The sequence below is a fragment of the Artibeus jamaicensis genome, unplaced genomic scaffold, assembly GCF_021234435.1.
Source record: "Artibeus jamaicensis isolate MK-2021 breed Jamaican fruit bat unplaced genomic scaffold, CSHL_Jam_final contig_387, whole genome shotgun sequence".
NCBI classification, from domain to species: Eukaryota; Metazoa; Chordata; class Mammalia; order Chiroptera; family Phyllostomidae; genus Artibeus; species Artibeus jamaicensis.
The window spans coordinates 40,993,262-41,010,037 of NW_026521812.1; the positions used below are offsets into that span (position 1 = coordinate 40,993,262).

General features: G+C 36.0%; 1 protein-coding gene across 2 annotated transcripts in view; it reads left to right on the plus strand.

Moving 5' to 3' along the window:
- SYNCRIP (synaptotagmin binding cytoplasmic RNA interacting protein) overlaps nt 1–5,418 on the plus strand; it is a 31,265-nt gene extending 25,847 nt beyond the window's left edge. Inside the window, exon 12 of one of the 2 annotated variants that reach the window (XM_037143832.2) lies at nt 852–5,418. In XM_037143832.2, coding sequence (XP_036999727.1) covers nt 852–893 — 42 coding nt within the window. In that variant the 3' untranslated portion in view covers nt 894–5,418. The remainder of the gene's footprint in view (nt 1–851) is intronic. The other variant, XM_037143833.2, reaches the window with a different exon arrangement.
- The last annotated feature ends 11,358 nt before the right edge of the window (nt 5,419–16,776 follow it).

Genomic DNA, 16,776 nt, shown 5'->3' on the forward strand with positions numbered 1-16,776 from the left:
TCTAAATAATAGAATTTTGGGGGGTAGATTTTGTCAACAATGAAAACATTCAAAAGCCATTCTCTACTTCTGAATCTCCATCCCTAAATTTAAAAATTTACACCTGACAGGCTACATGTAAAAAATATATAATGTGAAAGAAAATGCTTGTTAAAAAAATGTTTATCAGAATTTCAGATGTCAAAGTCACAAATCAGATGTTTGCATATTTTATGATTATTTCATGTCTCAAAAAACAGGCATTGCCTGAAAGTTAATGGGAGCAATGCCTTAAGGCAGTGATTTTCAACTTTTTTCATCTCATGGCACACAAGCTAATTACTGAAATTCTGCAGCATACCAAAAATACATATTTTGCCAGTCTGACAAATAGGTGTAAATTTGATTATTCACACTGGACAGCTATTGTTGTGTTGGCTATTGCTGTTTTTTTATTTGACAAAGGGAAAAGTCAGTGCCCCTGAATAGTCAGGTATTGCATGCTTGAAAAATTCTTGTGGCATACCAGTTGAAAATTGCTGCCTTAAAGTGTAACTTCTGTTAGGTATTATTTGTTTGTTTTTATTTTTATTTTTTAAATAAAATCAGTTGTGAATAAAATGGGGTTTTTAAACCTCAATCCAGTACTTCCCCCAAAGGGCACAAGAGTGCAAACCAAAAAACTCAGCTCAAAACAAGTGAAAAGCAAAAAGAAGTTAACAGTTATTAAAGGAAACTCTTTGGTTAGACTTTATATTAGAAATAACTTCGTTAAAGCTTCTATTTGATTTTTTAACGTTATCATTTTGTATGTACACATTATAAACTTAAAAAATGATTTATCTAACTGATTCCTTTTGTTACCTGGCTAGCAGGGAAAAGGGGTCGAGGCCGGTCCTGACCTGTTACAATGAAGACTGACTTGCTATGTGGGATTACACCAGAAGCTTGCAGTGGAGTAATGGTAAGGAAATCAAGCAACCTTAAATATCTCGGCTGTATAGGAGCATATTCTATTGCAGAAGACCTTCCTGTGAAGATCATGGAATCAGATACAGGACATTGAACTAATACTTGGACTTTGATATGAATTTCTTTAACAATTTTCTCTGCAGTGCAAGTTATTAAACTAAAAGCTACTCTATTTTCCAAATGTGTTCCAACAGAAATTCTTCATAACTTCTAGCATGGTATCTTAATAAAGAATAAAGTTCTTCTCTTTAAAAAATCTGCTCTAAGTAGATTTTTCCCCTGGTTTTTTTAAATTAAGGATCCCAGCAGTGGTTTTCTGAAATATTCTCTTGAATTTGTGCATTTAAATTTTATTGCAGTGGTATATAGATGAATACCATTGTTGGTATCCTTTCATTTTATTTCTGCTCACCAAGGTTAATCATGATTGTCTATATCTTTTTTATAGTAATCACTTTTGAATTGTGTTCAGATATGCAGTTTCAGGTGTAATCATCAGAGCTGGTTAGTCAGGCATTCCAGATAGTGGTTCTTTTCAGAACCTTTTTTAAAGGGTTGGTTAACTACCTCAGTAGCAGAGGATTGAACTATACCCTGTCTGTACTGTACATAGAAAAATCTTTGTAGATAAAAGCAAGGCTTGTTAAATGATATGAGGGTAAGATTTTAATATACCAAATGTAACATTCTTAATTGCCTTTAGTTTCAGAGGCTTGTAAGACTTCCTCATGACCATCATAACAGGCCTTGCTTTTGTCGTATTTTGTGGCTGAAAAAGCAGCCTTGCTTCTTCAGATATTGTAGTTATTTGGATGTATAATAGTTTAGCAAGATGTTACTTTTGTAAGACATCAGATGTTCAAAAAAAAAGTGCATCCGAACTTGTACTAAATACTGCAGTGTCCCTTTATAAAATAAAGTCAGACTAAAACTGACAGTTGTACAGCAAAGCCTGACATTTGGATATTTTGAAGTTTTTTTTTCATAAATCATAGAGATTAGTATATGACTGTAGTTTAGCTTTTTAGGTAAAAGGTATGTTTCATTAGTGCATTTCTTATTGCTGATCACTGCAAACATGTGAGTCAGCTTTCCATTTCTTATGCAGGTCATGATAACTTGTAGAATAGAGTACAATCATTTGTGCTATGTTTTTAATTTTCTAAAGCACCTTGATGGCAGTGAGTGTTCAGTGGTGAAGCATCCTCTATTGAATCACCCTCAAATTTTTTTGCCAAGTCCAAAATTGATAGCTTAAAAGTCAAAAGTGAAATTATAGTTTAATTAGGACTTGGTACAAAGAAATCCCTTTTCCCCTTCCCCAAAGGGATACTGCAGTTATATCACATACCCAATAGGCACCACAATGAAGATCAGAGCTTATTATACTTAAGGTTTTATACACACCAGTTTCCCCAGTAAATGCAAATTTAACAAGAAAATTAGACATGTCATATGTTCAAAATGCTCATGGCAAACAATCATTTTGCATTCCTGCAAATAAAATTGTTTTATACTGTAAGCTGGAGGCGAGTGTAACTTATTTTTGTAATAAAGTTTTTATTTTTTTTATGTGTCATTAATATAAATGTGTGTTAGTATAGAAATATTCTGGTTTAAAAACTTAGAATTTCACACATTTCAGTATGTTTATTTGTACTTACATAATTTTAGGGTAGTGGTTGCCAATAGCCTGTATGTTTCACATGAATTGGTTTTTTATGTTATCTTAATAAACCATTTTAGTATGTTGTATGTCAGTTACTGGGATAGCTGGGATATAGAGTGTAATTTAAAATTTGTCAATAAGTATTCATTGGAATATATGTAAATGTGCCTTGCCGGTTATTGAAACTTACCTACAAAATGAGTATGGGGTGACAAAAATTAGTTCCTGGTGCTTAATGAAACTTTCTGCCACTGATTTTATATATTACCCCGTGCTTTTTTAAAGTACACCTCTCTGAAATCTTAGTGTAAGTTTGAGGGCTACACAAAACATTTACATTTCATTTTGACATATAATGAGTATAATAGGTTGTGGAAAGTGGGTAAACTCAATGTAGCCTTCAGCAAAATTGAATCTCAGTGTAATCCTTGGTGCTGGCATTTCCCAGTTTCAAGGAATAAAATGATCCCATCAAAGAGGTCATTGCCATGCCTATTGGCACTTTACTGTCATACCCTTTTTAAGGGACACTGTCAAGGTGTTTTAAGTTAATTCTCAGAATTATTAGTTGGGGTTTTAGGACGGGTTTGTTTGGCTTAAGTAAGAACTGCATTGTCAAAGTTGAAAGATGAACATTTTTGTGAGTTCACAAATGTGTTCTTAAAACATTAAAATAATGAAGCTGTGGGTTTCTAAGACTTATTTGGCATTCTTAATTTGGGGATTTGGGAGGGAAAACAAAGAAATTGTGAACAATTGATGGGTAATGTAAACAATGGTGATGAAATATATACACACTCAAGTGAAATTACTTGACAGTGTTCATTTGAATAACTTTGAATTCAAGCCATTATAATTTTAAAATTAAATATCATTTGCACTGTTCTGATAATGGGTGCAGTTTTTGAGCAATATAATCAGAGCTAAATATGCATGTAGTGATTAGTGATGTGAACAATTAAGTTCTGAGAAGAAATACTAACTGGTATTTTCAAACTTAAATTTCTGTAGTAAAATCATTATCAAACTCTTAATCAGAAATCAAGGAAAACAGGCAATGCATATAAACATACTTTTGAATGTTGTGTGGCCTATAAAGCAATAATGCAATTTATATGGAATGTCATGGGATATGAGAAATGGAAATGCAAAAATAACTAATCCTTTAGTAAAAATGTCAACATGTTAAAAGGGGAATGTTAACTAATGTAGGTTATTGCTATTTGTGATTTGTTTATGGGTTCTTGGCTTTGACAGCTTCAAAGAATGGACAGATGACAAGTTAAAAGAAATTTTGTATATATTGTCAAGGAATGGGTCTTAAATCCAAGAGTCAAGTCCCTTCCTTGGGGTGAAAAATGTATCTTTAAAGCATTCTGATTGTTAAAAAAGAAAACTTGAGTTACTTAACCAAAACAGACACAAGATTTTGTTTCTGCAGACTACTTGGCACACAAAAGTGATCATCAATTTAGTCAGTTTTCAGAAAGTTGCTTTGTGAGAAAATTGTGTTGAATATATTCTTTTTATGGAAGATTTTCAGTCATTGCAACTGAATCAGATGTTAGAAATGAAGGAGGAATTGAGCACAAAAAGCGGTTGCACATTCATGATGGCAGTTAACATGAGAAATTCACTGATTACTGCAAGTCTGATTTAACAAAACAAGTATTTTCCTCATGATAAAATATGAAGAAAGAAATGGATTGATGGGGTGATTTGGGGTATTCACTTGTATATAAGATATTTGAAAAGACTTAATATCAGGCTAGTTTGGCAGAATTGTCACATTCAGAGTAGCTTTTTTGACTGCTAAGTCAAAAGTCACTGTTGATCAGGAACAGTAAAAGATGACCTTGTTATTAAGTATGACATGTAGTCTGTATTTTAAGGGGAGAAATAAAAAGAAGGATTTGATATTAGGAGAGGGAGATAGAGTAAATTATTCTGGTTTCTACAATTTCAAGAATACCCACCATGACCATTTTCTCCCCAGTGATGTATATAAAATTTTTATTTGAACATAGGAATTCAGTGGCGGTTATAAAATGAATGAACTTAAGTAATACATAAAATGAACATACTTGGGATGATGTATAGTATTACTCAGTAATCATACCACTCCATAGGGCATGCCACTACTTTTTTAAAATGCTAATTACAAACCAATGTTACAAAGATATTTTTAACTGTGGGCAAATTAGTAGATGGACTTTTTGGTCTGTCACTTTTTAAAGTACTTATAATACAAGTTCTATTAGTACCACAGTCTGCCTTCAGTAATATACCTAAAATATTTTTCAGGACCAGAAGTATTTAGTTTGGAAAAAACAGATCTTTTTTACAAATGCAAAACAGTATTATAACTAATGCTCTGGTTCAAGATTAGGTTTTTAATGATATTAACAGTAGTCTGATAAACACTTAGAAGTCTGGCATTGAGAAACAAAAGCTTGTACTGACTAATTTTATTTAAAAAGTAATAGTTCTTTAGCTTATTTAAATTGTCTCTTACATTTATTTATCCATAGAATTTATATTTATTTCATTCCTTTCATCTCCCTGAAAACTGTCTGCAGGCTCTTTGATTTGGATTAGATGTGTGAAGTACTGTCTTTTGCCAAAAACCTCAAATTACCTGTTCTTTTCAACGTAGTGAGTTTGTGCTTGTTTGAAGATCAGTTCAAAAACTATCTGTACTATCTGTACTGCCTCTGATGTTAAGATTTTATGTATAGCATAAGGAAGCTAGCTCTGACTATATTTTCCTAAGAATAAAGACCTATTTTTGTAGCATGTCTTAGGATCTCCAGGAGTCCAAGAATTATTGTGGGTGTCCTTTATCGTTCTTCATTTAACAGCTTTTAAATAGACACTTGGAATCTTTAGAGATTTCTTTTAATTACCCATACATTTCAAAGTAGCCAATGGTAAAAACAAATTCCCCAAGATCTCTAGTGCAAGCACATGGTGGGGATATGTGTTAAATAAATGTTGGTCTTCATGTAATTCGATGATAAAAATACTCTGTGGTCATACACATGCTAGTGCACTTAAATTGTAATTTCCATGCCCCACCATGCACTGTTCTTCCATTCTCTCAGTCTTCCTCTGAAGGTTTGGAAAATGAGATTGAGGTTTTAAGTAAGTCAGGAAAGGGGAGTGAACAAACATCTATTTGAATGAAATGTTGCAATTTAGATGACCGTAAATGAGGTTAAGTTCGTGAACAGTTCAAAATGTTTCATAAAGCTAAATTGGCAGATTATCAGAGAGGGAAATTTGTAAATATATTTTTGGGTGGGGGTGGGGGTGTTGGCTTATGACCCTAGAATTTTTTTCAAAGGGAGCAGTAGGGGTAGTATAGGCCACTCGAGAACAAAACTCCATTTAGGTCATTTAGTGCAGAGATTAATCTGTGGTTAGGATTATCAAACTTTACACTGATAATTGGAAACAAGCTTTTGTCATTTCAGAACAGTGGCAAGTTCGGGTTGAAACCACCGCTGCTGAATAAACTTTTTGGGTGAGGGAGGAGTCCTAATAAACCACTATGGAAATGAGTGTCTTCAGGTCACCCTAAAATGTGTTTCTAGTACAAGCGATAAAATTGGGGGCAAAGATGAGGGCATTTTCAAGTCTCAGTGAATATCTGATTTTTTATTTGTCCTTAAAATGAGTTAAACAAGTTCGGGTCTGAGAGGCTGCTATATGTAATGTTAATAAATTGTGATTTCCTGACTCTTTAGGCATTTAACTGTATCTAAGAAAATTCTTACAACACAAAACATCAACTTGTTTTGGAGAGAAGTTTAGGATGCCTAGGGGAATTGCAATCTTCTGGCACTTAGGAATTACAGTTGGTTTTACTTTTTCAAGATAAAAGGACAGGTTTTGGTATGGACAAGTAATTACCACAGATCAACTGATCTTATGAATAGAATTTGTAAAATTGGTAGAAAAATGTAGATCCCCATATTCTAAGTTATACCAAAAGAATAATACCACTCTGGTTTGACTTAATGATGTTAATTTTAAATTGAGATGAAGGAAAATTTGAGATACGGGATTTATGTAACAACTTTTTGTTTGAACTTCAGTACCTTTTCTCGAGAATTATAAAATGCTGATGCTGCATCATTTGAACACAATTGCTAAGATGAGGTGTCTTTTATGTCATGAGTAAAGAGACCTTTATGGTTTCTTTTTTTAAAGAATAATGTTTGTATTCATGTTGCTTAAGTTGAAAGCCTTGGGAATTAGGCCTCTGAAATTGCTTTAATTTTTTTAACATCATGAAATACTCTTCAGAAAGGCATATATACTCGTTTTTCTCAGTGTGTTTAATATTTGCAATAAGCTTGGAGGAAAATAAGCAACACGTCAAAGGTCATTTATGAAAATTGGCAGTATATACTTCAGTTGTCTGTTGTTACAGGCATATGTAGTACAGTGTAGTTTTGACAAAATTTGATATCCTTTTTTTTTTAAAGATTTTATTTATTTATGCTTAGAGGGGAAGGGAAGGAGAAAGAGAGGGAGAGAAACATCTATTGGTTGCTTCTCACACATTTCCCATCTGGGCACCTAATCAGCAACCCACCCATGTGCCCTGATTGGGAATTGAGTTAGGGGCCTGTGCTGAATCCTCTGAGCCACCCCAGCCAGGGCATCCCTTGCTTATTTTCTAGAAACAGTAAAAATGTTAACTGAATTTGCAGAAACAATTCTTAGGGATCCTTCACCATTAATAATAGGTTTAGTTCCCTCTAGGCATTCTAACTTCATATTCATTTATAAGTTGATTTAAGACATGAAAACTTTTTGTTCCAAGAAATTTTAGTTAATCCCTTGCTTTCCTGAAGACCCATGTAACATATGACAGCATCAGCAAAGCTAAGAAACCCAGCAGCAAATTCTTTGGTTCAGTTTCTTTCTGGCTTTTAGACAATCTTTTAATCAGTCTATTTAAATTACTACCGCTTTTCTTTGCAGCAGTATATATAATTCCTACCCTTCTTTATTTTTTTACTTCTTTAAGACTGGACGCTCCTAAGGACAGGGAAATCTAAATGGTGCTAGGCAGGCACTTAAAAATATTCCAGATATTTTCCAGTTTGGTGGGAATTTAATTTATTTACATAATTGGGTTTAATTGTGGCATGTTGACTTGGAATGGGAATCAATTTTTGAACCACCTTGTAACATGGAAAACTTAAAAATTTAAAGAGCATGCAATGGTCATGTTGTAAGTTAATTTGAAACTCCACATTTAAATTGTTTAATATTTAAAGAAATCAAAATTGTTTTGAAGTGAAGAGGATAGTTGGTCTTGAAATTTGTAGACAGCTTTGTTTGTATCTACTAATTGTAAGAGATCAACCTAGCCCAGTGCTAGTTTATGCTGATGCTCAGCTTAATTTCAAGCTGCTGAGCAAAACAGTATTGACCTACAAACTCTACTCAATTATTTATGAAGAAGGGCCACTTCAAGATGGAATTTTTGTAGTAGGTTTTGAGTTCATAAAGCTTGTATAAGATTCTTTTGCAGAGCACTTTGGAGAGGATGAGTAGTGAAGGCTAGATAACTGTGTCTTGACAACAGTTATATTTAAGAGTCAAACATACAATGAGCGACCCCTAAAACCCCAGAATATATTTACAAAACATTGTCTATTAGATTTTTAAACTTCAGTCACCTTCACAGTACTCTGCATTTGATGCTATCACCTATCAAGACTTTTCCACTGCTTGAATAGTTTTTTTTTGTTTTATTTATTTATTTAAATTGATTATGCCATTACAGTTCTATTCCCCCCTTCATTCCCCTCCACCCTACCCCCCGTCCCCACTATTACCCCCCCTTTATGACCATGTGTCTCAAGTTCTTTAGATTCTATATTTCCCATACTATTCTTGCCCCTTCATCTGTTTTCTATCTACGCTACTTATTTTCTGTACCTTCTCCCCCCTTCTGCTTCTCCCACTCCCCTGTTGCTAACCCTCCTTGAGATCTTCCTTTCTATGTTTCCACTCCTGATCTAGCTGTCCTTTTAGTTTGCTTTTGTTTTAGGTGTGGTTGTCATAATCAACAAGTTCAAAAACTATTCGATTGCTCTATCCAGCAAAACTTTCATTTAGAATCAAATAGTTTTTGAACTTGTTGATTATGATGCCTTTTAGTGCTTCTGCCAGTTTTTGTGTCACCTCTTCCCATTGGCAAAATGTTTGTTTTTGGGGATGTTTTTTTATCTAGAGATACAAGTTGCGAGGGGGGGAGGAGATCAAGTGAATAGGGAGGGTGGGGCATGGGAGTTGGGCTGTTTTTGGTTAACTGAATTCAGTGCATTGTAGGCAGGTGTGCTTGTAAATGCCCATCATGAAATGGGCATGTATTGAAAGAGTTAAAAAAATGCACGGAAGCTTAACACAGCCTCTCACACCACCAGTTGGCAAACTGATACAGATGGGTTCCTAGAACACTCATCTAGACAAGGGGCCTGCCTTCTGGAAGAGAATTTCAGTGTTGTGGAGGGAGGTTCTCCTTCATACTATATTTTAAAGTAGCTAGAGCAATGGTTGCATCCATATCAATAGACTAAACGTGTACCTTCCAGTTGGTAGGTGGTTGGAGTTAAATTGCTTGAAAAGGGATTCTGAATTTAAAGCATTGTCTCAATATATATACCTCTTAATTTGAGTAGTGATGGGAAAAGGTATTTGTTGTTACATATGCTTAATCAATAGTTTAACAAATTTTAAAGGACTTCTATCTGGAAATCAGGATATAGTACAGCATTTAAAAAAGCACAGGATATAGAAGTCTGCTTTGCTGCTTACACCCTACTCAATTCATGGGGATGTTGACTCCATTCTTAAAGGGGTTACCTTTTACATGTCTTAATTATGAAATTTAAGCAGTATTTACCCCTTGTGAGGAACTTAGCTTAAATCCTGTTTGTTACCAAACTGAAATTCAGTTGATTAACTTTATTACTCAAACTTCACTTACCCTTTACTTATACCAATTTTAGTATCTTTTGCTCCTCACTATGTATAAGGAAGCAGCATAATTAATACTTCTTTTCCATTGTTTCCCGGTTTCTGGTAGCTCCATCTTTTCTGTGACTTTTTTTTATATATAAGTTCTTTGGCTTCTCCATTTCCCATACTATGCATAACCTCCCCCTGTATAGTTTGTTCCTAGCAATTCTGCTTTTTTTAAAAAAATAGTTTTAGAGAGGTGGACGGAGGGGGAGAAAGGGAGAGAAACATCAATATGTAGTTGCATCTCAACATGCCACCCACTAGGGACCTGGCCTGCAACCCAGGCAAGTGCCCTGACTGGGAATCAAGCTGGTGACCCTTTGGTTTGCAGGCCAGCACTCAATCCACTGAGCTGCACCAGCCAGGGTCTAATTATGCTGTTTATTCCATGTATATTTCCCCCCATTCTTTCCCTTCCTCCTCTCTACTAATCCATGTGGTCTACTTTTCAGTAGTTCTGTTCCTGTTTTTTTGTTTTTGTTTTTGTTTTTAGCTTCAATTGTTGATCATTGTGAGTCATATTACTGTTCATAACTTTGATCATCTTAGATAAGTCCCTTTAACATTTCATACAATAAGGGCTTGGTGATGAACTCCTTTAACTTGACCTTATCTGGGAAGCACTTTATCTGCCCTTCCACTCTAAATGATAGCTTTGCTGGATAGAGCAATCTTGGATGTACGTCCTTGCCTTTCATGCCTTTGAATACTTTCCAGCCCCTTCTTGCCTGCAAGATTCCTTTTGAGAAATCAGCTGACAGTCTTATGGGCACTCCTTTGTAGGTAACTGTTTCCTTTTCTCTTGATGCTTTTAAGAGTCTCTCCTTATCTTTCATCTTGGGTAACTTAATTATGATGCTCCTTGGTGTATGCTTCTTTGGGACTCGGGATGACTTAATTCCCTTTGCCAGATTAGGGACGTTCTTCATGAAGTTTTCAAATAAGTGTTCAATTTCTTGCTCTTCCTCTTCTTGTGGCACCTGCATGATTTGGATGTTGGAATGTTTAAAGTTGTCCCAGAGGTTCTTCAGCCTGTCGGGTTTGTTTTTTTTTTTTAAATTCTTGTTTCTTCATTTTGTTCTGTTTGAATGTTTATTTTTTCCTTCTCCAAGGCCTGGTTTCCTTACCTTCACTGTTGTTCCCTATGTAGTTTTCTTTTTATTTCACTTTGTATATCCCTCACTTCTTCCTTTATTTTAAGACTGTACGCAGGCATTTCTGTGAACATCCTTATTACCAGTGTTTTGAACTCTGCATCTGATAGATTGGTTGGCTATCTTTTCTATCTGCTTGTCACTTAGTTCTTTTTTTCCCTGGGGTTTTGATTGTTCTTCTTTTAAGAGTTTATTTTTAGAATTGAGGGAGAAAGAGAAACATCAATGTGTCGTTGCGCCCTACTGGGGACCCTGTCTACAACCCCTGGCATGAGTGCCCTGAGTGAAAATTGAATGGGTGGCCCTTTGCTTCACAGTCCAGGGCTCAATCCACTGAGCCATGCCAGCCAGGGCTGACCTCTTCTTTCACTTGGGCCATATTTATTTGTCTAGGTGCACCTGTTATGGTATAAGTGGTGGGGCCTTAGTTATTTTCCAGGGGAGTGCAACCCACTTGACTGCATTGTGCTGTATGTGGGGAATAGGTCAGAGAGGGAACGAGGCTGGTTGCTTGGCTCTCATCCCACTTTCAGTCACTTCCCCACTTGCCATAAGTGAATGGCTCCCTTTCAGTTGCTACCCTGGTGCTGATTCCACAAGTGGGAGGGCTCTTGTACATTGTAGTACCATTTCTGTACATTGTGGGCCCCTCCTTTGGACTCTCCTGAGAGACTGGCAGTTTCTCCTGCCCCTGCAAACCCCATAGTTCTTACAGCCAGAGGTTCGGAGGCTTTATGCCAGCTCTGGAACCCCAGGTCACTTGGTCTGCCTTGCTTGTTAGTTGTTCCTCCTGGTTTATCTGCCCCCGAATGTGGGACTGCCTGGTCCACTAGCTGCTGCTCTGCTGGGTGTCCTGTCACCTTAGCTGTCCATCTTCACCCCTATCAGTGTGGATGAATGTTTCTTCTTTACCTCCTTGGTTGTTAGACTTCCGTACAGTTCGATTATTTGGCAGTTCTGCTCCTCTGCTACCCCCAATTGGTCGTTTCCTCCTTTTGGTTGGGTGAGGAGGTGAAGGGTGTTCACCATCCCCTCCATTTTGTCCTCAAGCTCTGTTGTGAGGTTTATGACACTTTATAAAATACTTTGTATTTTGAAGATAGCCAAAATGTAGCATTTAAAATGGGTGATGGCCCTGTCGTAGCTCAGTTGGAACATCATCCCATAACTGAAAGTTGCAGGTTTGATTCCTGGTCAAGGCACATACCTAGATTGCAAGTTCCATCCCTGGTCCAAGCATTTATTGGAGACAACAATGCTTCAACCAGCTGATGTTTCTCTCCCTTTCCCTCTGAAAGCATTGAAAAAATGTCTTTGGGTGAGAACAAAGACATGTAATAAAAATGGGTGATATTCTTAAAGTCATAAATCTATTTTGACAAAATTTGTCCTTTGGAAGGCAACATTCTCAGGTAAAATCTAAATTTTTAAAATTTCATTTACTTAGATTCATACCATTAATAAAATATGAACCATAATTTTGATGATTTTCTTGCATTTGTAATTTTCTTTTCACTGAGCTCTTCTGATTATTTAATCATTTACTGCTCTGTGTACTCTTGTCATTGAAGGATTCTTGTTTTGTTCCATCCCATTGCTGGGTTCTACCACTTCTTAGGTTCCATAGCTTCCTCTTTGTTTTTTTTTTTTAGTCTTGTTGTAGTAGATTCTCTGGTAGTATTTTCAGAAAGGGTACATGAACAGTAAGCGATCTTGCACAAGGGGAACATAGTTTCACCCTTGCTTGGGATATAGGATTCAAGCTGCAATGTCATTTTCCATCAGAACTTTGGAGTGGTTTTTTCATTGTTCTCTAGTATCCGGTGTTTGTAACTATCTGATTTGAAGGCAGTTTTTCATGTTTAGGTAATCTTTTTTCTTATGCTTCCAGTTTTTGTTGTCGTTGTTACTTGGTTTTTCTAAAGTTTCTTGAGATCTGAGATTCTGTGCATAGGTCTTTATTTAGCTTTTAAACTTGAGGTCTTAAGGGTTTCATTACCAAGAATTTTGCTTTTCATTTTTTTAAGTTTTACTGCTTTTCCTTTAGAGTTTGGATTGGAAGTTGGACTAGATTCTCTTACGTTTAAACATTTCCCCCTATGCCTCACCAGCATTTTATGCTTTATAGAAAATGTCCTTTTTTTCTTCCAGTGCTTATATTGACTTTAGGTTTCAGCAGTAGAGCAGTCTGTTTTCACTGTGTATGTGGACTGCCATGCTCACTCTTGGATTCTGAAGAGTTTGAAGTTACCAGTTTCTTATAGGATGTATTTAAATATTAATTCACTTGGGTTATTTGTGCACTGCTGGTATTTGTTAAATGGTGATTCTTCATATTTATGAAAGAAGGATATTGATAAAAGTAGTTAGGTATTAACTGGGTATCTGCACCGAGACAGCTAAGGGGGGGGGGGGTGTGTGTGTGTGTGTGTGTGTGTGTGTGTGTGTGTGTAGAACATGAGAGGACTAACAGGCTTCCTTAGGAGCAAACAGGCAAGTAGGGTACCCCCTCCAATGCCAGAAAGTAAAAGACCCAATTGCAGGAGCATTGACCCCTCTCAGGCAGGTTATCAGATACAGGGCGGAGCCTGAAAACTGTTTCACAACCTTTACTCACCTAAATTTCTTCCCCTCTGACTTGCAAACCAGAGGTCTTACCTTTTGCTTCCCCCTTATCCCTCCCATGAAAAATGGTTCCTGTTGTTGTAGCCCCGTAAGTGCAAAATTAAAATGAGCCTCAGTTTATCTTTTATACTTAAATTGTGCAAATAGTATAAAAGTGCTACTTTTTAAACAGCTTAGTTGTACAGTACAACAATATGGTATACATTACTTGGATTTATTAAAAGAAACTATATTGATCTGTATCATCAGTCATATGTCATGACTCATTTAAAATAAATTGTCTAGGAAAAGTTTGAATAAATCTTAAATGAAAAGAGAAAAAGTAGCAAGCTAAAGGGTAGATAAGATGACATTTTGTGACTAAGGGTGCAAATTTCGTTTTGACATTTCATGTAGATGTTCTTGACTGTGCAGAGCAAATTATTTTAAAAGGCCTTTTGGGGAATGGTGCTAAAATAAGTTTTGTTTTAACAAACAATTTATGAACATTAAAAAAACACTCCACTGAGCCCTGGCTGGGATAGCTCAGTGGATTGAGCCCAGGCCTGTGAACCAAGGGGGTCGTTAGTTCCATTCCCATTCAGGGCACAAGCCTGGGTTGTGGGCCAGGTCCCCCTGGTGTGGGGTGTGTGATGCAATCATAGACTGATGTCTCTCTCCCTCTCTATCCCTTTCCCTTCCCTTCTCTGTAAAAATAAATAGAATTGTAAAACAAAAAACAGTATATTGGTCTTCCATTTTAAAAAAAATACTGAGCATTATTATTTTTTATTTCCATTTAACATAGCTGTCTTCATGTATACTATTTTACCAGGTAATGAGATTATATTCCTTATTCTGGCAGTGTTCTCTCAAATCTGTTTCCTCCAGATTTCATGTTACGGATTTGATGAGAATTCCTTTTAATCTACTTGTGGAATATATTCTCTCATACTTCTGTTGTATGCCCCTTATTTGTTGATTAGAAGGTTTAAATCCTTGAAAAATTTTCCACATGAATAGGGGAATTCAAACATCTTAGGTTAATTTGGTTATTAAGGATCAATGTCAGTATCATATGTGAGTTTTATTTTAAATAAAACTTATTTTACTTATTTACTTATTTATTTTATTTATTTTTAGAGGGGAAGGGAAGGAGAAAGGAACAGAAACCTCAGTGTGTGATTGCTTCCCGCATGCCCCCAACTGGGGGGCTTGACTTGGCCCGCAACCCAGGCACATGAGTTTTTGATTAGGATTTGTGATAATGAATATTAGCTGACATAGGGAGAAGTTGACTTCCATGGTTTTGGGTACAAAAAATCTTGCATAATTTTTTTTTAAGGATTTGATTTCTTTTTAGAGGGGAAGGAGGGAGAAAGGGAAAGGAACATCGATGTGTGGGAGAAACATCCATCGGTTGTCTCTTGTACACCCCTAACAAGGGACCTGGCCTGCAACCCGGGCAGTGCCCTGACTGGGAATCGAACTGATGACCCTTTGGTTCGCAGGCTAGCACTCAGTCCACTGAGCCACACTAGCCAGGCCTTGGATAATTTAATGATAATGGTATCTGGACACAGAGACAAAAGGAAATTGAAGAGGAAAATCAAACTTTATTAACTAGTGTACCAAATTCTATTCAATTGAAGTAGGTGGATATATTAGGCATTTTTTTTTTTAAAGATTTTACTTATATTTAGAAAGAGGGAAAGGGAAAAAGAGAAACATCAACACGTGAGAGAAACATAGAGTGCCTCTCGCATACCCTCAACTGGATACCTGGCCTGCAACCCAGGCACGTGCTCTTGCTGGGAATCGAACTGGCAACCCTTCAGTTTACAGGCTGGTTCTCATACACTGAGCCACATCAGCTAGGGCCGTGTCAAGTATTTCAAGCTCTTGTATTCATAGGGCTTTCCTATTGTAATAAGGCTCATGTATGGTGTAGCCTGTATATGAGCATTTTTGTATTTATTCACTTTATATAAACTTAATATTTAAGTATAGGTTGCTAAAAATACAATACTGTATGTGCATTAAGACAGTCTCAAAATTTCAATGACTTAATATTTTTTGGACTATAAGATGCACTCCCCCCCAACCCTCGCAAATTTGGGAAGAATAATGGTGGTTAATGCTGCTGTTGAGTTCTGTTTACATTCACATTGGCGAAATATTAATGTTATTTATGTTATTAAATATTTTACCACATTTTTGCTTCAATTTTTTTTCTATTTTTCTTTAAAACCTAGATGCACCTTATGGTCTGAAAAACACAGTAGATCATCAAGTTTCAGCCTTTTTCATCTCATTGCACACAAACTGCTGAAATTGTGGCACACTAAAAAGGTTTTTTTTGCCATTTTGACAAAAAATATGTATTGCGGTTCGATTCCCAGTCAGGGCACATGCCTGAGTTGCGGGCCAGTTCCCGGCAGGGGACATATGAGAGGCAACCACACATTGATGTTTCTGTCCCTCTCTTTCTCCTTCCCTTCCCCTCTCTAAAAATAAAGAAAGAAAATATTAAAAATATATATATATATGATTTTGATTCGTTCACACCAAACAGCTATTTTGTGTTGGCCGTTGTCACTTTTTTCTTTTTTGACAGTCTAAGGGAAAAAAGGTCAATGCTGCTGAATAAGTTACTGCATCTTTTAAAAGTTCTCACACCACCCAGTGTACCCTTGAAGCACACCAGCTGAAAACTGCTAACTTAGAAACTAGTCTTCCTTTTATTTCCCCAAGAGTTGTAGTTGAAAAACAATAAAAATATTTTTCTTAATCATTGAGGCATTTAATGAAAGAAACTGTATACAAACAAATATAACCTCTTTGTGCCTGAGTTTCCTGTACAAAGAGATGGTATTGATTTAGCCAAAGTCCATTTAGTTTTTTCTGTAAAATAAAGGACATTTTTTATTTTCAGCAATAACTTTATTGATTTGGATATTTTGATTATGTCAGCTATCTCCCATTATTGATTCCTAATGGGTGGAGGCCAGGGGTGCTGCTAAACATACTGCAGTGTGTAAGCACCCCACAGCAAAGAATTATTTGGCCAAAAGGTCAATAGTACCAAGAAACTTCATAAGCCACCTTTCACACCATCCACCAGTCATGGTACCTTCTCCCTACATTGCACAAAATTATTTTTGTGTTTCAGTGTGTTTTTACCTGTCTTGAAATCATAATATGTTGAAAATGTTACCTATTTTTTTCCATCTTCAGTATTAAAATGGCTGCACAAAAATTCACTAATTTCGATGTTTTTTTTAAAAAAGTTGACATGACAACTGTCACAATACAATCTTAAAATTGTTTCAAATGAAGTTAAAGACAACT